The 21785-nt window shown below is 58.2% G+C and overlaps 3 protein-coding genes and 1 long non-coding RNA gene across 10 annotated transcripts in view; 2 read left to right on the top strand and 2 right to left on the bottom strand.

Moving 5' to 3' along the window:
- Positions 1-5905, top strand: part of STAG3 (STAG3 cohesin complex component) — a 26415-nt gene extending 20510 nt beyond the window's left edge. For all 6 annotated transcript variants that reach the window (XM_075908015.1, XM_075908013.1, XM_075908016.1 and 3 more), the window contains exons 26-34: positions 2234-2335; positions 2551-2696; positions 2849-2977; positions 3084-3277; positions 4741-4879; positions 4963-5067; positions 5150-5228; positions 5464-5538; positions 5658-5905. In XM_075908015.1, the coding sequence (XP_075764130.1) occupies positions 2234-2335; positions 2551-2696; positions 2849-2977; positions 3084-3277; positions 4741-4879; positions 4963-5067; positions 5150-5228; positions 5464-5538; positions 5658-5666 (978 nt within the window). In that variant the 3' untranslated portion in view covers positions 5667-5905. The remainder of the gene's footprint in view (positions 1-2233; positions 2336-2550; positions 2697-2848; positions 2978-3083; positions 3278-4740; positions 4880-4962; positions 5068-5149; positions 5229-5463; positions 5539-5657) is intronic.
- On the bottom strand, positions 5872-13065 carry AP4M1 (adaptor related protein complex 4 subunit mu 1). 2 transcript variants are annotated; one of them, XM_075908023.1, is made up of 16 exons: positions 12939-13065; positions 12700-12766; positions 11878-11972; positions 11602-11708; positions 11370-11466; positions 11129-11239; positions 10247-10327; positions 10060-10122; positions 9732-9798; positions 9493-9546; positions 9309-9415; positions 8305-8396; positions 8188-8232; positions 7944-7994; positions 7720-7837; positions 5872-7443 (listed from the first exon to the last, which is right to left on the bottom strand). In XM_075908023.1, the coding sequence occupies exons 2-16, from the start codon at positions 12755-12757 to the stop codon at positions 7252-7254; spliced, it is 1338 nt and encodes a 445-aa protein (XP_075764138.1). In that variant the 5' UTR covers positions 12758-12766; positions 12939-13065; the 3' UTR covers positions 5872-7251. The 2 variants fall into 2 exon arrangements, with proteins under 2 accessions (XP_075764138.1, XP_075764137.1); XM_075908022.1 differs by having other exon boundaries at positions 13001-13063.
- Positions 5872-17334, bottom strand: LOC142819640 (uncharacterized). Its single transcript, XR_012897503.1, has 2 exons — positions 17251-17334; positions 5872-6292 (listed from the first exon to the last, which is right to left on the bottom strand). It is a non-coding gene; the product is annotated as an uncharacterized LOC142819640 (long non-coding RNA).
- MCM7 (minichromosome maintenance complex component 7) lies at positions 13127-21785 on the top strand. The gene is made up of 15 exons (XM_075908019.1): positions 13127-13319; positions 13417-13493; positions 14049-14213; positions 14317-14441; positions 14576-14756; positions 15931-16068; positions 17804-17953; positions 18034-18148; positions 18930-19061; positions 19145-19228; positions 19464-19857; positions 19934-20017; positions 20257-20425; positions 20951-21060; positions 21428-21785. Exons 1-15 carry the CDS (start codon positions 13289-13291, stop codon positions 21633-21635), a joined length of 2163 nt encoding a protein of 720 aa, XP_075764134.1. The 5' UTR covers positions 13127-13288; the 3' UTR covers positions 21636-21785.

The raw sequence follows: 21785 nt of genomic DNA, 5'->3' as shown, positions 1-21785 counted from the left end.
GGAGAGTTGTAGAGTAGGGGCATTTGGGGAGGGGAGGAGGGAGTAATTGGCTGGGAGGAGACAGAGGGGAGGGGAGTTTGGAAAGTCTGGTCTGCACCACGAGAGGAGGGGTGGGCAAAAAAGGGTCTGTGAGCTGGATCTGGCCTGCCAAGCCCTTTTGATCTGGCCCATGGCTACCCTGCTGCTGCCTTCCTGCCCCAAGGCCAATCAAGACCTGGGAACGAGGGAGTGTGAAGTTTCCTTCACCCCTGCCAGGAGTGCACAGTGCCTAGAGGGAAACGGACGGCAGTTCCCTCTAGGCGCCGTGCGCCCGACACAGCAGGGGCAGGGGCTGAAGGACTTTGCATGGTCCCCTCCCCCAGGCTCTGATTGGCCTGGAGGCAAGGGAGTGTGGGAAGTCTCCCCCTGCCAGGGGCTGGCCACTCCTAGAGGACACAGTCCCCTTTTGCCTAAGGCCTGACCTGTTCTGCCTGAGGCCTCACCCTCGTGGCCCGTGGCCACTGCCAAAATTGGTAAAGTGGCCCTCCTGCAAAAATTATTGCCCATCCCTGAAGTAGAGGCAGAAACTCAGCCCTCTTCTCAAGCTTCCTGGGCTGTGAAGTGTGGTGTGGAGGAAGCTGACTGCATGGGGTAGGTGGGGGAAAGGGCTGGGTGGGTGCTGGCAGGTGGAGGGGGGAATTTGTTAGTGCTCTGTCCTGGGATGAGGTGGGGACGGGTGGAGAGTTTTAGTGCTGTGCGTCCTGTCCTGATTCCTAGCTACACTGCTGGAGCCTGAAAGTCTGAGAAATAGGGTTTATGCCAACCCTGGGCTGGGTGGAGCAGATTGCACAGGGGTAGGTTGGGGGAAAGGAGGTGAGTGGGTGCTGGCATCTGTGCAGTGAGGTGGAGGTGGAGGTGGAGGTGGGTGGGGGAGGGAGGTGTTGGGTTGGGGTGGGGTGTCCCTGACTTGCTGCAGTCCTGATTGCAGTTCTGTGTCTCTGGGTTGGAGGGGGTGGGGAAGCTGCATGGGAAGAGTGCTAGGACATTTGTATTTTTACATTTCAAACCACGTTTACATGGGTGTTAATGGCTAAGAAAGAAAGATTCTTTTAACAGACTGTTTTGGAGTGTTGCGGAGATCTAAAACGCTGATTTTCATGATTTTTTACTAACTTGTGTTAATGCAATATACTATGTATGAATGAGTAAGGCCAGATCTTTGCTATGTGGTAGAGTTCTGGCTCTTATGAGTCAGAAGTAACAAGTTCTAGGTGTGATGCTAGTTGTTTTGTAGGATGAAACCTTATTTGCAAGCTCTTTGGAATGTGCTTCTGTCTATAAACACTGAAGCTAGATGTTAATTTGTTCTGGGGCTTCTACTTCTTGAGTTTGTGACGCACACAAAGTGAAAATTTCAAACCAGAATGTCTTTCCAGGTCTGTGTTTCACTTGGTCTTGTGTAGCATGGATCCTAAATATTCCCCTGAGAAACTGTCTAAGCCTGAGCAAATGCCTTTTACCTTTCCTGTGTCAGTAAATATTGCATTAGCATTTGCAAGGAGAGCATGACTATTTCTAGTTGACTCATAGATTCATTAGCATCTTAAAGTTGAGCTGTGTGTGGATAATATGCATTTTGATGTGTTTACTAGGTTGAGTTGTTAGAAAGGAGGATGATACATGTACTCCAAGAGTAGTGTTAATTTTCTTTTTATTTAATTTCATATTAAATATCATAAGCATTGTTCCTTGTTAACTCTCCCTTGTTTTAATATATTTTCTTCCTCATCTATGGACTGTTTAAAAAATATATGTAGGATTTTTGTTTGTATTGGTGCAGCACATCCACACACTAACTCAATATTGGTGTTTCACATAAGAAATTTCAACTTGCCCAAGGACAGAAAATGTTAGAGGGAACAGTGCTTGGCAGTCCCAGAACCTGACTCGTGAGCAGTGTCTGGTCACTGTACTGTGGCTACACCCTGCTCTGTCACCGCCTTGCCCTGCCATGGGGCACCATAGCTCTGACCTGGAGGAGGCTGGAGAGTGAGCCTACCCAGTCCTTGCTCCTGCAGTAGGCATTGGGATATGGGGTGTAATACCACTGGGGTCTGGCCTGGCCTGGCCTGTGCCACAACCCCTTGTGCCAGGCTGCAACACCCAGAGTGGGAAGCGGGGACCAGCTGTGCTTGACAAGTTGCAGCCCTGTTCATCCCTGGTGGGGTTCCCACCACTTTGCTCTCCCTCCCAGTTCTACAAGGACTATGGGGACATCATCAAGGAGACACTAAACCGGGCACGGCAGATCGACCGGGATGAATGGGCCCGCACCCTTCTTCTCAGCCTGCAGCAGGTACTGGGGAGGGGGCTGTTCTGGGGGAGCCCATAGGACTGCTTGGGGGGTAGAGGGGTCCTTGCCATTAACTCATACCCCTCTCTAGGTGTTGGGAGGCTCCTGGGTTGGCCCCGCTGGTATGTTCTGTGTAAGGAGATGGCTGGGTCATGAGGCTTGGGACTGTCCCATGGCTGACTCTCCCCCCCCCCCCCCCCCCCCCACTCCCTGTGCAGCTGATGACAGAGCTGCTGCTGCAGCAGGGTCCGGGTGCAGGCTTCAGCAAGACCTTCCTAGAGATCCGAGACCTGGCACGTCGCTTCTCCCTGCTCTTCGGCGTCCACCAGATGCACAACCGCCAGGCACTGGTTGCCCTGCACAAGTGAGACGGGGGGCAGAACAGAGCTGTGGGGAGTGTGCTGTGAGCCTGGCAGGCTCTAAGAATTGGTGAGGGGCAGCCCCTTACATAGGGCAGGATGCTTGGTGGGTTTGGGCCCTCCCCATCCTGCTCCCCATCTCTCTCTTCCTGACCAGGGCTGGGATCAAGTTTGCCTTTCAGGAGCCAGTGCCCTCTGGCTCAGAGCTGGGGCCCCTCAACCTACCCTTCCTGGAGGTGCTGAGCGAATTCTCCCCTCGCCTGCTGCACCCGGACAAGAAATTGCTGTGAGTGCCAAGGAAAAGTCCAACAGGGCTCTTAGGGCTGGGAGTGCAGAGGGTTGATGGCAGAGGGACACTGAGCTGTACGGATTAACCTGCCCTCCCCCTCCAGCATGTCCTACCTGGAGCAGACCTGCCAGGCCAAGTTCTCCCCGCCACTGCAGAGAGGGAAGTCCTGGCAGCCACTCTTGACCTATCGCCGCTCCCTGAGCCCCCTGGATAACACAGGCTCTGAAGTCAGCTGCAGTGCAGCCCCCCGGGCTCGGAGGAGACCCAAATCTGTCGCCAAAAGGAGGCGTCTGGATGGTGAGGGGCAAATGCTACGCACTTCTGCCGGCTAGGAATAGCAGGTGTCGTCAGCCCCTCAGGCAGGGTAACAGGCCTTACTCTGGCATCGTAGACAGTCCTTCGGGGACAGATGGGCTAGTTGGTCCTTTGCATCTAGCGGTGTTCATGTTACCCGGCTCCGTTCCACTAAGGCTCAGCCAGGACAACATGTGGAGCTGCTGCTGCCATGCATGCTGTAACAGGCAGTGGGTGAAACAGGAAAAGGAAGGCTGGGAGTTACAGACAAGGTTAAAGCGGGTTGATAGTAGGGATGTTAAAACTGGGTTAAATAGGTAACTGTGTAACTGGTGATCATTTCAGCAGTTGCATGCTGTAGGCTATGCAGTATAAAGCTTAAATAAGCTCTATGCTGCAGAGCCCACAGCAAAGCCTCCCTGGGAATGGGGCTGCCATCTCCTGCTGGCCCGGCTCCCTGGGAGGCAGATTTCTTGGCTCCCCGCTGAGTGTAACCGATACCGTTAACTGATAAGCATCGGCAGATTGGTTCAATGGCTATTGGACTACACTCAAATATCCCTACTTGACAGCTACACAGAGGAGTTCTGATCGTACATGTCAGAAGGTGCTGAAAGCTGCTGTAGTCTGCAAGCAGCTCTGGGGAACTCACACCTACAAACGCTTTGCCTCCAGCCTGGTGTCCTGAGCTACAAGCTCACATGCTGGGAAGAATCTCAGCGGGGTCCCTGTGTTAGTGTCTACAAAGCCTGGGAGCTCTGTGGCACCTTGGAGACTAGCAGATTTATGAGGGCATACGCTTTAATGGGTAAAACCCACTCGACTCCTCTGGTGAAGTGGGCTTTATCCACAAAAGCTTATGCCCTCATAAATCTGTTAGTCTCCAATGTGCCACAGGGCTCTCATTTCTGCTGGGAGGAGTCCCCCCTTCCTCTTGCTGCCAGTGCCACTGTCCCACAGCTATCTGCCTGGGATCGATGAGCCTTTCCGTTGGGGCAGGATGTACCTGGCTCAGCCCCAGCTCTAATGTTGGGTGATTCATGCAGTCACAGGCTCCTGCTGCACCCACCCAAGCATGGGACACAGATGATGCATGGAAGGTTAATGCAGGCAGCAGCTCGCAGGCATTTGACACTGTTGAGAGTACTAACACAGTGAGCCAGGCTACTCCGGTTTACATAGCAGAGTTCACTTGGGACATGGGCCTGTTGGCACATGGGCCTGTTGGCATGAGCTGGCACCTGATACGCTTGTGTTATGGGGGGCTGTCGGGTGGGGACTGAGGTGCACTAGCACACCTAGCAGGGTGTGGAAAGCCCAGGGCTGTGGGTCAGGATTGGGGGGCACCAGCAGAACCCAGGGATAGCAGGTGTGGGCTGGAGCACCTGAGTACAGGTGGGGTGAAAGGGCAGTGGGGTGACTCCAGGGCTGGGATTGGATTCACTAGGCATTCACTCCTGTTGCAGACTCCTCTGGGCAAGCTGATTCCAGCCTCCAGCTGAGCAGTCACCTGGAAACCCCAATGCTCACATCGACGGTGCTGAGAAGGGGGCACTCAGTGGAGCTGCAGGAGGAAGAGGGGTCTGAGTCAGACTTCGTGCAGAGGTGAGAATGGGAGGGGCAGGGCAGTGCCAGCGGGAATGGAGACAGTTTAACCTGCCCTGACTGTTGTCTCCTGTCCCTTGCAGCCAGCCCTGGTTTGGCTCCCAGCGGTCCCGAGAGTCGCCCTGCCAGCAGCAGCTACTTGGCCCCCAGAGAGGCTCACAAGCTGGGCTGGGCACCAGGATGGACCAGTGAGTAGCTGCAGGCCTGGTGGGAGGGGGAACCTCTCCCTCTCTGGGCCCCAGTCCCTTTGACCCAGCGTGTGTCCCCTAGACTCAGCCTGATGGAGGAGGAGGAGATGGTGATCCAGGAGGAGAGCAGTGAGGAGGAGGAATTCAAGGGCCTGGACACAGTGAGCAGAGCTGGGGCTGGAAGGGTCATTGGTGAGGGGTTGAGGCCCTGGGGGTCCCAACCTGGCTGGGGCAGGTTGCTAACATGCTAAGGCTGGGGGGTGACACTAAGATGAGCTGCTTCCAGTGGTATGTCTGGGGCATGGCTCTGCAGCCCCTTCTTCTGGTTGGCAGGAGGGGCTGGCCTAGGTTGGGGGGGCACAGAGGGCACTCAGGTGCTGGTGTTTGCCTCTCCAGCCGCTGATCCACCTGCACAGCCCCCAGGGTGAGCAGCTCCGGGACCTCTTTGACTCCACCATCCTTGGCATTGAGGTGAGTGCAGGGGAGCACATGACCATGCGGGGTCAAGGGAGCTGCAGACACTGTGCCGTGCGAACCTGTCATCTGCACTGAGGTGGGAGCCAAATCTCACTGTGGTCTCTCCCCCACAGGATCCCTGACATGGCTGGAGCAGATGGGCATGCAGCCCTCGCCCGGCGTGACCTTAGAGAATTATACACTGGGCAGTTGTTCAGTTATGTTTTCATTGTTTTCGGCTTAGGCCATGTTCCTAGTGGAGGTGGGCACCCTGGGGAGTCCAGCTCGCCCTGGATCCTGCTTTGTTGGTGCCCTGGTTAGAAGTTGTTACCGACGTTGGATGGTTGGTTCTACTCATAAATAAAATTGTTTATTGCTAGAGCCTCATGTGCAGGGAGGTGATTAGCGTGGGAGAGGGAAGCCCTAGGGATCTGTCATGGACTCCCAGGTCATGCCCACACTTGGCCTGTACAGTCCCTGAAGGGAGCCGCCTTTGGTGTGGCAGTCCTTTCTCAGGGATCCACTCGGTATTGGGGATTAAACCAGTCCTCCTCCTGGGACTTCACTTTTCTGAACCTCCAGCACGCCTGTGTCCATGGACCTCCTTGGGAAGTCCACTCGATCTGAGGCCCCTGGCCTCCATTCCTACAGGGAGTAATGCAACCCAAGGCCAGTGACTTAGCCAGCGTCACACAGGAGAAATTATTGAGCACTGAACACAGCACAGGAACTCTCAGGCCTGTAGGCCTGGCCCCCCTCAGCCCAGCAGCTCTGCCTGCTCCCCCTGCCCAGGCCAGCAGGCCCCTCCTTCCAGCCCAGCCCCCAAATCCCTCTCCAGCAGCCTGCTTCTGTCCAGGTAACCAGGGTCCCCTCTCTTCTCTGTATCTTCTCTCTTTCATCCTTTGTCCTCCCTCTCCAGGATGGGACCAGTTGGGCAGGTCACTGGGGTCTTCTCCCCATAGCCTATTGGCCTCCCATTGGCCAGACCCAGCTGTGCCATCTGAGCTGGGTCTCCCGGTCACCAGTTGCTGAGGGCTCCATTCTCCAAGCCACTGACTGGGGTCCCTAGTTCTCTGCTGCTCCCTGTAACATCAGACTCTCTCTTCCCTCCCCTCATTAAACCAGTAACACGTAAGAGTCACTGTGGGTTACATAGCGCACCCAGAGGTGGGGCTGGGCTCAGAGGCAGATGGCGTAGGAGTCGCTGTGGGTCACATAGCGCACTCAGAGGCGGATGGTGTAGGAGTCGCTGTGAGTCACGTAGCGCACCCAGCGGTGGGGCTGGGCTCAGAGGCAGATGGCATAGGAGTCCTTGGGGGTCACGTAGCGCACCCAGCGGTGGGGCTGGGCTCAGAGGCGGATGGCGTAGGAGTCCTTGGGGGTCACGTAGCGCACCCAGCGGTGGGGCTGGGCTCAGAGGCGGATGGCGTAGGAGTCGCTGTGGGTCACGTAGCGCACCCAGCGGTGGGGCTGGGCTCAGAGGCGGATGGCGTAGGAGTCGCTGCGGGTCACGTAGCGCACCCAGCGGTGGGGCTGGGCTCAGAGGCGGATGGCGTAGGAGTCGCTGCGGGTCACGTAGCGCACCCAGCGGTGGGGCTGGGCTCAGAGGCGGATGGCGTAGGAGTCGCTGCGGGTCACGTAGCGCACCCAGCGGTGGGGCTAGGCTCAGAGGCGGATGGCGTAGGAGTCGCTGTGGGTCACGTAGCGCACCCAGCGGTGGGGCTGGGCTCAGAGGCGGATGACGTAGGAGTCGCTGTGGGTCACGTAGCGCACCCAGCGGTGGGGCAGTGCAGGCGATGGGGCAGTAATGCGCAGGAAGCGGACCTGCAGGCCAGAGCAAGTGTGCATGGGCAGCTCAAAGGACATGTTCACTGGCCCCACCTCCAGGAGTGAGGCAGGGCTGAGCCCTGGAATTTCCAGCTGTAGGGATATGAGAGGGAGAGGTGTTACTGCCTAGGGCAGAGCATGGCAGGGGGGAAGTTGGCTTTCCTCAAACCTCACACAGGCAAGAGAGCCCCAGCCTGGTCTTTCATCCCCCAGCTCCACTGGCGAACTGTGCTGAGCTGCCCCTTGATTAATCGTGGAGGGCAGGGGCTGGCCTGCTCCTCTCCTAGTGCAGGGATATGTTGCTCTGTCCCTGCCCAGTGTGGCAGTGCATCTCAGCCACTAAGCTACCCTGCCCCAGGCCAGATTTACCTTGAAGAGGGCGGAGAGCTGGGAGCCACCCTGGAAGCGTGGGATCACCCAGCGGATGGCCTTTGTGCTGGGCTGCAGCTCTGCTGTCTGCTCAGGGCTGCTCAGCTCCTGGGACAGGCTGGGAGAGAGGAGAGGTGAGGCTGGCCCTTGGTCTGCCAGCTGCTGGGGAAAGGGCTGCCCCAAAGCTACCCCCTTTGTACTAGAAAGAAGCCTGCATCACCCACCTGATGACCCCCTTTGGCACTGGCAGCTGGACTCGCACGTTCAGGGCCTGGCTGGAGGCAAGAGCAAGCAGTGAAGAGGGGCCAGTAGGGCAGGGTGGACATGTGGCAGCATCTTTCCGGCCTGGGACCCCAGACTCAGAGCAGCGGGGATCAATAGAGGGCAGGGACCCATTTTGTACCTGAACCAGTGAGCATGTGGCTCCACCCCACTCCCAGGGGGTCTCTCCCCTTGTGGGGCTCCTACCTTTTGGGAGCCAGGTCACAGCGGAGCTTGAGGTAGACACAGAGCCTGCAGGGAGATGGGAACGGTGAGAGTCGGCAGCTGCTAGGACCGGGCTGAGAGGCTGCAGCCCTTACTCACCTGCCCAAGGGGTCTCGCTCCAGCATGGGGAAGAGGTGGAAGGGCAGGGCTGAGGGGATGTCGTCTGAGAGCTGGTACTGCATCACTGGAAGCTGGGGGAGCAGACAGTGGATTAGGCTTGTGGTATATCACCCTAGACAGCACCCGTCTGTTGGAATAAGCTTCACAATTTGCAGATTGCCTCGCTTATTCCAAGTCTAAATCGAAAGAGCTTTTTTTGAAATTTGAAACGAGGGTTATGGGGACACTGGAATAGCAGGTGCTTTTAAAAACGTGTCATTGCTGTTTCGGGATTCTGCTGGTATCCTGAAAGAGCAACGCAGTCCAGACATACCCCATCAGCTGGGGGAGCCGAGACAGGGTCAGGCAAATAGTGTCACTGGGAGCTGGGGAGAGAGGCTGTTAGTGTGTCACTCAAAGAGGTGAGGGAACAGGATCCTGGGGGAGCAGAGATGTAGCGTGACAGGGTGGATCAGGCCCCAAGGTCCCCTCCTGGAGGCCTTTTGGGGCAACGTATGGCAGAACCAAAAGGCAAGAAGCCAGGCAGCAGTTCATGTTTCTGGAGCCTTCAAGGTATGCCGACGGGGAGATTGGCTGGCTGAAAGAGCAGCAGCACTGCGGACAGCTCCGTGTGGAGAACTACTGAGGACTCTGAGATAAAGCCATGAGGGAAGGGCAGAGATGCTGCCTCCAGGAAGGAAACCCCTGGGGGCACCCTTCTCTCTGAGTGGGGAATAGACTCAGAGGAGCTCCACGGAGGGCACAGAGTTGGGCCCCGGTAGATGTGTATCCCAGAAGGGGTTTGTTGATTCATACACAGCGTGTGAGACTTGGCTAGAGGGCTGAGGCTTTTGAAATTGCAGAGTGCAGGTCGTGTACTCGGCCAGCTCGTGTTCGATGTGGTCAGGTTGGTGGAGCTGAAGGCACAGATGGATGGGGCCAGACTGGGCGTCCCATGGTCTTGCACCAGGAGCAGAGGCCCAGCTGCTATGCACAGGGCTCACCTCCCCTTGGCTGGGGTTGACCTTTAGGACACGGGCACTCTCAAACTCATCAAGCTTAACGGAGCTGTGGAAGGCGCATTCGTCCACGCGAACAGCGGTGCCGTAGCCTGCAGTGAGCAAAGGTCGGGGAGTCAGAATGAGGGGGCCCTGTGAGGCGGAATAGAGACTGGCAGTGGCTACTCACCTCGCAACTCCGACTTCCCCACACAGAACTCTTCTGTCAGCCCAATGCGCATCTCTACAGGGAGGGGAGAGAGTATTAAGGGACTCAGCCAGGGGAGAGCTGCCCAGGCCGGGGCCAGTCGCCGTTGCCCCCAGCCCTGCTTTCTCCCGCTCACAATGGGTATATCTACTCAGCAATGAAACACCAGGGTCTGGCCCACGTGAGCTGCTTCAGGCTGTGGGGCTGCAGCCATTACTCACCGGGACAGCTAGGCAAATAGCTCTTGAGGCGGATTTCTCCCTGGATGTCGACCTTCATGGGGGTACCCTGGGGAGAACATGGGGTGAGGCCCAGACAATGACACGGGTCGGAGCAGGTTCCCTTGGGAGGCGGTGCACGATGGGAGGGCTGCTCAGGCTCTGTGGTGGGGAAGCTGTGGGGCTAAATTTTGTGCCTTAGGGGGTTGAAGGGATCCCCGCCCTGGGCCTGGTTAGAAGCTCAGCCTTTGCTCTGACCCTGTAAATTGATGGAGGGGCTGTGTGTCAGGATGCAAAACCCCCGGCTCACACCTTCCCCTCTCTGACTCACATTGGCAGCAATGACGACTGTCAGCCTCTCCACTATGTCCAAAAACACCTCGTTCCTCGCACCCTGCAGGGAGATAGCCAGTGCTCATGTGACTGCTGCCAGCAGGCCCTCTCCATCCCAGACAGAGGGGCCCGCTCCATGCTAGAGCAGGAAGGGGGGGGACAACATACTGCTGGGGGTGTCTCACCTGGTCCCCATGGGGGGGCAGAACAGGGCGGCTGGTGGCTGAGCTCGGAGCCACTTTACTTTGCTGTGTCTCCGCACCAAACTGAAACCAAAGGGGAGAAGGTCGGAGTAGGGCCCAGGGATGGTGCCTTGATGGGCTCCCAGGGGTTGGGGTTGGGGATACTAGGTACCCCATGACCGGATCTCTCTCAGGGTAACATTTTCCCCAGAGGAGCCGATGGCTAAGGGGGCTGAGGGAATATGGGGGGGCGGGGAGGAATTTGGAGGGCTCGTGAGGCTGCTGCTATTCAGGGGTGCTGGGAGAGAGGAGATCGGAGCTTAGAGTGGCATCATCAGGCCATTGACCGGGGGTGGGGGCTGGGGGGATTTGGGGCTGGGTTTATCAGGGCGACATTGCCCAGGGGATGCAGTGGGGATTTGGGACTCACCAGGCTGTTGCTGCCTGGGAGGGCACAGTGGGAGGTGGGGACACGGGTGGGATTTGGGGGAGTTCTCTAGGCTGATGCTGCCTGGGAAGGTGCTGAAGGGGAGGAAACATGGGGGTGGGGGGAAATCTGGGGGGCCAAGTTCACCAGGCTGATGCTACCCAGGGGCCCAGATCCAGGAAAAGCTGCCCACAGGACACTGGGAGATTTGGTGACGGAGCTCACCAAGTTGACACTGCCCAAAGAGTGCTGGTGGGAAGGAGACATGGGATGGTTCAGGGGCTAGATTCGCTAAGCCAACACTGCCCAGGCAGCACTGGGGGAGCAGGGGATTTGGGGACGTTCACTGGGCGAGCATGGTGTTTTTAAGGGGCTCACAGGTCAGATGTTGCCTGGACACTGGGGGGGAACTGGACTCACCAGGCCGACAGTGGGAGGGGGGGGAAAACTGGACTCACCAGGCCAACACTGCCCAGGTCCAGCAGGCTGAAGGCCTTGCTGAGCACTGGCTCCATCTGGATGAAGTTGCGCAATACATCAGGTGCTGTGGTCTGGACATAGCCATAGTCCTATGGGGGGAGAGTACAGAGTGAGGGGGAGAGCCCACCTGTGCCCCTGCCACTGGCACAGGAGATTAGAGCTGCAAGCTTCCCTGCAGCAGTGCCCCAGGTAAGGTGCTCCTCAGCAGTGCTTGCCTACCAGCATTTCGTCCAACATCTCATAGATGAGGGCGAAGTTGAGGCTAATGGTTTTCTCACTGAGAGCACCACAATAATCATGGATCAGCGTCACCAGCCTGTGGGAAAGGAGAGAGACAGGTGAGGGCAGGGTTGGCTCAGTGCATCCCCTCCCGCTGTGTGTCCCCATCCTCTGAGCTCCACCATATCCCTGTCTACCCCCTGTGCCCTGGGGTTACACCTGCCCCTCTCACCGGTTGAGAAACTCAATGATGGTGAAAGGGGAGATATTGTGCCCTGTCGTAGCCACGAAGTAGAGGCCGGCGTGACGCACGTGGACGAAGTGCAGCCCCTCATGCACCTGTAGCGGAAACACAAGCAGAGTTATATGGACCCTCTCCCTCACCAGGGGGTACCCCTCTCTCCCACATACTTGCCCAGATGCTCTCCACTTCTGTTATCGTAGAGATGCTTCATCCCTATAGTGATGCCCCCACATTACTGCAGAGCTGTGGAACCCACCCCTTTACCATAAAGACAGGTGCCTGGTCCCTAGGCAGGGCTGTGATCTTCCTATAGAAAGTGTCCGTCAGGTCCATGCTGCTCCCTGCTGCCTCACCACGCACTGGGAGGGGGTTAAAGAGAAATCATCCCATCTGGGCAGTATGGTTGAGAGCTCCCCCTCTCCCCCCGTAGTGCCCAGTTAGAAAGCCAGATGTGGAGGTGGTGCCCAGTTGGGGTTCCCCCGGGGGCCAAGATGATCTGCATGGGACACTTGAGGAGCTATGCAAGGGGGCATTTGGAAGGGGGAGGTCTAGGGGGCTATATCAGGGTATTTGGGGAGATGGCCTTGGAGGGGTCCAGAGCACTAGAGGCAGGAGGATTTGGTGTAGGGATGTTAGATGTTTAATAACCATGTAACCACACCAAATCTTGGTGGTTACACAATTATTCGATAGTCCCTGGAGTGCAGCCAGTGTGCTTCTGGTCCCACTCCCAGGGAGCTCCCTGCCACTCCATGCTGCTGCCTCTGTGTTTGTGGGAGGCAGCAAGAGGGCAAGGCAGCTCCACGAAGCCAGCACATGCAGGGAGCTTAAAAGGCAGCCCCCTGTGCATATCGGCTCTCGCTTCACCTTGGGGTGTGGGGCGGGGGGTTCTATGGGATCCAGATCGAAAGAGGGCAAGCGGGGGGAGGGTGTGTAGTTGTTAGGACTTACCGATAAAGCCAGGCTTATCGGTTAATCGCTTACACAACTGTATGCTAACATCCCTCATTTGGGGAGCTGGGGGACGTGGAGGAGTCCGGGGTGCTAGGACGGTGTTTGGGGAGCCCGCAGGGCAGGGTAGGATACGGTCCTTGTAGACGAGTCTGTCTCCCTTGGAGGAGAGAATGAAAATCTGAGACAGCATCTCGGAGGCCTGGGGTGGGGGGAAAGAGAGCGTGAGTGGGGCCCTGCCCTGAAACCTGGCCCCGCCCCCTCCCGGAAACCCCGTCCCCTGCCCGACACCCTCCGCCCCTGCCAGGAAACCCCGCTCTCATTTCGAATCCCAGCCCCTGCTACCGGCTCACCCTGCGCCCCCCGCCCATTACCTCCCTCTTCTCCCCGACTTCGCGGCTCCCTTAAGAGGAGGCGGGGCCTGGGGGAATCTCACCGGCTCTGCTCGAACCCGGCTGTTGCGAGGGGACTTTGCTGTCACGTGATGGAGCCGTGAGGGCGGGGCTTACAGGCTCAGCTCGGCCCGAGCGCCGATTTGCGGGCTGGGCGGATCACGTGGCCCCGGGGTGGGACCAGGTCCTGATTGGCCGGGGCCAGACACGTGGTATGGTTCTGGTTTCGCGCCACTTTTGCTTGTGGCGACAGCCGGGAGGAACCTGAGGAGGGGTCGGTCGGGAGCGGCCTGCGCTGACTCCGGCGGCGACCCGTAGGCCCCGTCCCCGCCATGGCGCCCAAGGACTACGCGGCGGAGAAAGGTGGTTACTGCCGCGCGGCCGGGACGGGGGGGCGGAGGGTCGGGGCCGCGCTGGGGGCAGGGCTGGACTGACACTCTCCCCCCCCCCCCCCCCCCAGGGAAGGTGCAGCGTTTCCTGGAGCAGTTCTGCCGCCCCGGCCCGCATGGCAAGGAGTTCCCCTACCGGGACCGGCTGGTGAGACTCAACGTCCCCCCTCGCCCTGGGGCGCTGCGCCGAGCGCCAGAAGCAACAGCCGCCGGCTGCGCGCTGCCCCTCCCCTCCCAGCGCATTTTCGAGCAGGGCGGCCCGGCTCAGTCCTGGCTTGCGCTGGGTCCAGGGCCTGCCCCCGCTGAGGCGCTGCGAAGTGTATTAGGAGCGGGGTGGGCGGGCAGCCCGGCTCCCTTCCGCTCAGCCCTCCTCCTGCGCAGGGGCGCAACTGCCTTAGCAGCGGCAGCAGCATAGAGCGACAGGAAGCCAGTCGTGAGGGGCGCTGGCTCGTCTTATGGACCAGCTCCCACCTGGCACCCCACAAAGCTACCGCTGATACAGCAGCCGTGTGGAGTGGCGGGGGCTTCTCGGGAGTGAGGCTGGGGTTAGAGAATGGTTGACTAAGCGATAAGAATTCATGAGCTTACCCAACTATTCAATTAACTGATATTTATCATCCCTACTTCCCTCTGCACCCATGTTTCCCACTTCTGGCGGCTCCGGGCCTCACCCCCAGCTGCTCAACCTGTGCTTGCCCCGCAGGTAGCCCTGGCTCAGAGGGAGCAGGTGGCTCTGTATGTGGAGCTGGATGATCTGGCAGAGGAGGACCCTGAGTTAGTGGATGCTGTGTGCGAGAATGCAAAGCGCTACACCCGCCTCTTTGCCGACGCTGTGCACGAGCTGCTACCCCTTCACAGGCAGCATGAGGTAAAGGAGAGGGGTGGTGAGGGAGGAGGGATACTGGTGGGTGGAAGGAGCTTTGGGAGAGTGGCTGAGGCACCTTGACAGAGTCCCTGTTTACCCACTCCAGGTAGTGCACAAGGATGCCCTGGACGTGTACATTGAGCACCGGCTGATGCTGGAGCAGCGTGGCCACGATACAGCAGAGACACGCAGACCCCAAAACCAGTACCCCCCAGAGCTGCTGCGCCGCTTGTGAGTGCATGTGAGGGGAGGTGTGGGGGTCCTGTTATTCCTGGCTCTTTTAAATCTCCCCTGCCCCCAACCAGGTTCTCCTCCCCCTGGCCCCTGCTATGGCTCTAACTCGTGGGCCTTCTCTTCTGTTCCAGTGAGCTCTACTTCAAGGCACCGTCAAGCTCCAAGGCCCGCGTGATCCGGGACGTGAAAGCCGACTGCATTGGCAAACTGGTCACCGTGCGCGGCATCGTCACCCGTGTCACTGAGGTCAAGCCCATGATGGTGGTGGCTACTTACAGCTGTGATCAGTGTGGAGCGGAGACCTACCAGCCAGTGAGTGGAAGGGGCTGGGCTGAGCTGTCCTGCCGGCTGGCTGTCAGCTCAGGGCTGAAAATAAGACCAACCATACTGGGTCAGTCTAAAGGTCCATCTAGACCACTAGCCTGTTTTTTATCAGTGGCCAAAGCGGGTGCTTCAGAGGGAATGAACAGAACAGGTAACCATTCAGTGATGATCCATTCCCAGCTTCTGGCACACAAGCTAGGAACACCATTCTTGCCCATCCTGCCTCATAGCCATCGATGGACCTGTTCTCCATGAATTTATTTAGCTGTTTGAACCGTGTTATAGTGTTGGACATAACCTCTGGCAAAGAGGTCCACAGGTTGACTTTGTGTTGTGCGTGGAAATATTTCCTTTGGATTGTTTTAAGCCTGCTACCTATGAATTTAATTTGATGAATGGCTGAGCTGTTGTCACCAGTCCACAGGACTATACCCCTCTGTTGTGCCAGGGACCCCATTGATGTGACAGACCCCCTAGGTGTTTCTTGAGCCAGCCACATGGACTTATGTCTCCAGAGACTAGTCCCACCCTGTGCTCCAGTCAGCCAGTGAAACAGGTTTACACCTGGGAGAGTCTTGTCTCGCCCTGCAGGAGCCTGTTCACTACGGCGCCCAGGCAGTCAACACAGCCTGGGAAGTCGGGAGCGGGGGGGGGGACATGCCCCTCCTGCCCTGGCAGAGCCAGCCCTAGTGTGGGGGCTGGAGTGGTGAGATCCCGCTTAATGTTTACGTGGTTAACCAACTAGGTTAATCTAATGCTTAACCATTTAACCGATTAGCTGGGATTTTAGATCCCTACCTCACGCTTTCTTGGCCTGTGTTCTGTAGCTGGGGTCTCTGCTTGCTTCCCTGCCGAGGGGTGACGAGATCTCTAGTCACTCGACTGCACCTTGTCTTGTGGGCCCCTGGTGGGTTGAGGTCTATTTCATCCAGCTCCTTCAGCACCCATGTCAGTTACTTGGTCCTCAGAACACATTTGTTGCCCTTCCTTTACTGGGCAGCTAGGAAACATGGGGAAACTGAGACTTATTGAGATCAGCAAATGACGAACGTCCCTACTTTGTCATGCCCCCAGCTGGGCACGAGGGAGCAGCTGTGTTCCCTGGTTAGGTGTGGTGGAGAGGGGTGGCTGGTTGATTCAGACCCTCTTCCCACCCCTGCAGATCCAGGCCCCAACCTTCATGCCGCTGATCATGTGCCCGAGCCAGGAGTGCCAGACCAACCGCTCCGGGGGGCGTCTCTATCTGCAGAGCCGTGGCTCCAAGTTCATCAAGTTCCAGGAGCTAAAGATGCAGGAGCATGTGAGTGGGGGGCAAATGGGAGGGATGAGTTTGGGGATCCCAAAGACCGATCTGGGTGCTCCTGATGACAGCCCTCCCATTTGGTTATGAGGTTGTCACAGATTTGTAGGTTACGCCCAAGCTTGGACTGTATAGTCCTCAGGGGAACCCCTCCAGTGCAATAGACCCTTCTTGGGAATCCACTTTCCTTGGGAGTTAAGCCGCTCTGTCTCCTAGGACCTAGGGATGTGGCATGCTGACAGGTCTCCTGTTTTTTCATTGATAACTGTTCGGCTGCATGCGTTAGTGCATTTGCTCCCTCTGTTTACTGTATAGATCTCACACAATTAGTCAACGCAGCAGACTGATTGCCCCCAAAGACCACAAAATCAGATAAGGATCCAAGGTGCCTGGCCAGGTTTGTTGTAGATGAGGCACAGTCCTAGCTTCCCTGGACCAAAGAGCCTGCAGTGAGGCTAACACATGTATGCCCATTATAGTGGACAGTGCCAGGGATGAGACACTTCTCCCTAGGTCAGACAAAGACAACTCTTTGGGATTCACTTTTATATGCAGGTACAAACACATTCCACATCACTCTTGATGTATCAGGTTGCCACCTCCTGTAGCTTAGCTACCACCCTTTATCTCATTCAATTACTATCTATTATGCTGGTGGTCCTGAGTGAGTCAGTATTCCTGTTGTTTGTGGGGAGGGGGCTGGTATCGAGATATTTCTTAACAAGGTGTTCTGTTGTGACCACACTTGAACGTGCTTAGAGCTTTTGCCTAGTAGTGTTTTGCAGTATTAGCTCTGTTCTTGTCAACTTCTGTGAGCAAGGCCTGCCTCTTGCTCGCAGCTTGTCTTCATTTTATATTAGCAAAGTCTTAACGGTTGTGTCTGGGCCTTAGGCCTCACACCCGGCCTGTGATATGATGGCCTGTAACAAACCCACATCTTAGATTCTGGGTGAGGAAACTGCTCCATTCCGGCCGGGGCAGTCTCCAGCCCTACTGGGACCTCACCTCTCTGAGCCCCCAGCATTTATCTGGACCCCAGGACCTACACTCGCAGGGGGGCTAGTGCAGCCCTGTTCTCAGACCGGAGTGACTCTCCGCCAGCGTCACACAGGAGGGTTCATTGAGCACTGAACCCAGCACAGGAACTTCAGGCCTGTAGGCCTGGCCCCCTCAGCCCAACACGTCTGAGTCTCCCCTGCAGCCAGGTGGGCTCTGCCTGCTCCCCCTGCCCAGTTCAGCAGCCCCCTCCTTCCAGCCCAGCCCCCCCAAATCCCTCCCCAGCAGCCCCTCCCTTGGCCTCTGTCTTCTGCCCAGGTAACCAGGGTTGCCTGTCCCCCCGCCCACCCTTCCCTGCCTGCCCTCTCCTCCATCCTTTGTCCCCCTGGCTGGGACCAGCTGTATAAGTCACTGGGCTCCTCTCCCCACAGCCCATTGGCCTCTCACTGGCCCTGGCCCAGCTGTGCCAGCCAAGCTGGGTCTCCTGGTCACCAGTCGGTGGGGTCTCCAGTTCTGTGCTGGTCCCTGGAACAACAAACTCTCCTTTTCTTTCCCCCACCCCCCTCACCCTCCATTGAACCAGTAATAGCCAGGGACACGGAGTGCTTCCATTTCCCCGCATGCAACCCCACTGAAACCACCATCAATCCACCACGTCATCATGGGGGCTTTCTGCTAGAGCAGGGGCTGGTCTCGAGGGGTGGCTAGATCAGGGCCAATGTGTATCTTTCTCATACAGAGTGACCAGGTGCCTGTGGGGCATCTCCCCCGCTCAATCAGCGTGACTGTGCATGGCGAGAACACACGGCTGGCTCAGCCTGGCGACCACGTCAGCATCACTGGTGTCTTCCTGCCCCTGCTGAGAACCGGTTTCCGGCAGATGGCCCAGGTGAGGGGTGTGGGGTTAATGAAAGTGGTGGTGGGGCTTGGTGGGCAGGGCCCATGGAGTGACACCCCTGTTCCCTCTAGGGGCTGCTCTCTGAGACCTACCTGGAGGCACATCACATTGCGAAAATGAACAAGAGCGAGGAGGATGAGCTGGGGGCAGAGGAGCTGACAGAGGATGAGCTGCGCCAAATCACAGGTGATTCCCTCCATCTCCCCCCGACCTGCCTCATCTGCTCCCACCCCAGCCATCCTGGGGCAGCTGTGACACCCCCTCCCCCCCCATGGCCTGCGGCGGCCAGCCAAATGCAGGGCAGCTGGGTATCACTGAGGTGTGAGGGAGGCCCTGCACCCCCATCCGCGACTCTCCACTGGCAGCTAGAAGAGGTTTATTAGTCGACAGGGACACAGACTTGTCAGCACAGGAACCAGAAATGGCCAGCACCATCCATCCTGGGGAGAGGGGCCTCAGATCAAGAGCCCTGCCCCGACCCTCCAGCCAGTGCCCCAGCCAGACCCCTCTGCGCTCACTGGCAAATGGTGTCATGTGGTCAAACCCTGCCCTGTGGCTCAAATCATAAAGCGCTTGTGCCACAATGTACCTGCAGGAGGCTGAGGGAGCTTCTCTGAATGGAAGTCACACCCAAAGTTGTCATCTTGAGAAACTGAGGCACTCGCACGGGGTTACTATAGGACAGTAGAAATCAGATGCAACATAATGAGGGGAATAAAATCCCCACTTTGTTGCACTGGGACTCCCCCCATAGCCCTCCTCCATCCCAGCCCTGCAGCACCTCCTGCCAACTCTCCGGGCATGCTAATTGCAGAGCAGCTGATAAAAGTGGTACCTTGGTCCCTGCTGACCTCCCCTGTCCACCCTGCCAGCTGGCTCACCTCCTCACTTGAGCCCCGGTGAGTGTGGGATGGAGCCAGGGCTACATTCAGGCTCCGTAGCCCCACTGATATCCTTCCTGCTGCAGAGGAGGATTTCTACGAGAAGCTGGCTGCCTCCATCGCCCCTGAGATTTATGGGCATGAGGATGTGAAGAAGGCGCTGCTGCTGCTGCTGGTGGGGGGTGTGGACCGTAACCCCCGTGGCATGAAGATTCGTGGTAAGTTGGGGAGAGGCTGGAGTGGTAGGGGGTGGGGGGTCAGGCTTGGGAGAGGTCTCTGATGCTGATCTGTCTGCTTCCAGGGAACATTAACATCTGCTTGATGGGAGACCCCGGTGTGGCCAAGTCCCAGCTGCTTTCTTATATTGATCGCCTGGCACCCCGTAGTGAGTAGCACCTTCTGAGGGGCCTAGCATGTGCATCCTCCAGGGGCAGTCTGGCAACTGGGAGGGTAAGAGTAGGCGGGTCCCTATCTCCTCCTGGGTTACTATCCCATGTAGTGCCATGTGCCCCCTTTCTCCCCAGGGTTAGGGTATCCCCCTGACTACCCTTCTCCCCTGGTCAGTACCCTACTGCCTGCCCCTCCCGATGGGGCACCCTTCTGACTGCCCCTCCTTGCAGGCCAGTACACCACGGGGCGGGGCTCATCTGGCGTGGGGCTGACCGCAGCCGTGCTGCGGGACCCAGTGACTGGCGAATTGGCCCTGGAGGGCGGGGCACTGGTACTGGCCGACCAGGGCGTGTGCTGCATTGACGAATTTGACAAGATGCTGGAGAGTGACCGTACAGCCATTCACGAGGTGATGGAGCAGCAGAGCATCTCCATTGCCAAGGCAGGCGTGCTGGCGACCCTCAATGCCCGCTGCGCCATCCTGGCTGCTGCCAACCCCGCCTATGGGCGCTACAACCCTCGCCGCAGCCTGGAGCAGAACGTGCAGCTCCCGGCCGCCCTGCTCTCCCGCTTTGACCTGCTCTGGCTCATCCAGGACCGGCCCGACCGTGACAACGACCTGCGGTGAGAACTGGATGGGTGCTGGGCAGGGACGGGGGTGGGCCCAAGGCAGCGGCACTGATGCCTCTCACCCCTGCAGCCTAGCCCAGCACATCACCTACGTGCACCAGCACAGCCGCCAGCCGCCCTGCGCCTTCCAGCAGCTGGACATGAAGCTCATGAGGTAAGTGCTCACCTGGCCTGGGGACAGAAGAGGCAGCTGGGAGCCCACATACCTGGGTTCTCTCCATAGCTCTGGGAAGAGAATAGTGGTTGGTGGGTTAGAGAAGGGGGCTGGGAGCCAGGACTCCTGGGTTCTCTCCTTGGCTCTGGCAGAGGGCTGGGAGCCATGTTTGCCCCAAGTATTCTGCCTGGGAGACAGATTTCCCCCCCCCCCCACCACATATGACTCCCCTTCCCCAGGCGCTACATCAACATGTGCAAGCGGAAGCAGCCAGCTGTGCCAGAGGCGCTCGCCGATTACATCACAGCTGCCTATGTGGAGATGCGCAAGGAGGCCTGGGCCAGCAAAGACACTACCTACACGTCGGCCCGCACGCTGCTGGGCATCCTGCGCCTGGCTAGCGCCTTGGTGAGCGGCTGCCTGGATGGGGACGGGCGGGGGGGCTGCAAGGCTAAAGTGCTCACAGTACAGGTAGCTGGCATCTGGGTGCTGCCTGCGGGGCTGGGCCTTCTGGCTGCGGGTGGGGACAGAGTGTGCAGTGTACAGGGGCTGGCCCAAGCAGGAACTGCTCTGCCTGTTGCTAGCCAGGCCTGGAGGCTGCCAAGTGCTGTTCGCTTAGGTTCCAAATTCAGTCGTCCGCTGCCAAGTTAGTGCTTCTTGAGCCCTGTGATGAGGACACCTGTCCCCTTGTGGTAGATCCAGGCCCACAGGCTGCTGTATGGTTTGTCCCATAGCAGGGCAGTGGGGATGCAGCCTCGTCGGGCTGAGTGATGGGGGGTGGGTAGGAAGGGGTGTTGTATGGGCTGGTGTGGCAGACAGGGTCACAAGGGTTGCTAGTGCCTGTTTGATGGGTCGGGCATCAGGAAGGGGCAGGCCCTGGCTCAGGGGCGCAGCTGGTGCCTTGCCCTGACCCTCCCCTGCTGCCCTCTGCAGGCCCGGCTGAGGCTGGTGGATGTGGTGGAGAAGGAGGATGTGAACGAGGCCATGCGGCTCATGGAGATGTCTAAGGACTCACTACTCGGTGACAGGGGCCAGCAAGCCAGGTGAGGCAGGGGGCCTGGATCTTGGGCCCCACATGCTAGCAGGGCAGGGCTCCTCACATGGCCCCGCTTCCTGCTGGTGGGCAGGTGCTTTGAGATGTGGGGCATGTTCTGGTGGTTCCCCCTGCCCCAAGACAGCAGTGTGGGGTACCTTGCAGCATGGGGGCAGTTCCTAGGGGCTGGCCTGGGATCTGTTGGCAGGATGGGATGGGAGCATCATGTTGGAGGAGCACTTTTTGTGACTGACACTGGGGCTATGGGCAGGATCAATAGATATGGAAGTACCAGGTTCTGGCATGGTGTTGGGGGGGGCTTCCCTGAGGACAGTGTGGGCTTGAGGCAGCACTGATCCTTCTCCTCACCCCCCTAGGACTCAGCGGCCTGCTGACCTGATCTTTGCGGCGGTGCGGGAGCTGGCGGGCGGGGCAGGCAGGCATGCAGTGCCCTATGCTGAGGCGGAACAGCGCTGCATCTCCAGGGGCTTCACTCCTGCCCAGTTTCAGGCTGCGCTGGACGAGTATGAGGAGCTCAATGTCTGGCAGGTGAACCAGGCCCGCACCCGCATCACCTTTATCTGAACTGGCAGTGCTGGGCGCTCGGCCTGGCCAGCTGCATCCCTGGCACGGTGCACAACCCGCAGGCATAGTTCTGGGCCACAACGTGCCCAGGGGCCTCCTGTCTGTGCAACACTTTGAGCTTTTACCTTGCCAATAAAGCGGTTTGTGATA

Source organism: Pelodiscus sinensis, chromosome 24, assembly GCF_049634645.1.
Source record: "Pelodiscus sinensis isolate JC-2024 chromosome 24, ASM4963464v1, whole genome shotgun sequence".
NCBI lineage: Eukaryota > Metazoa > Chordata > Testudines > Trionychidae > Pelodiscus > Pelodiscus sinensis.
This window is presented reverse-complemented; position numbering and strand designations above follow the sequence as displayed.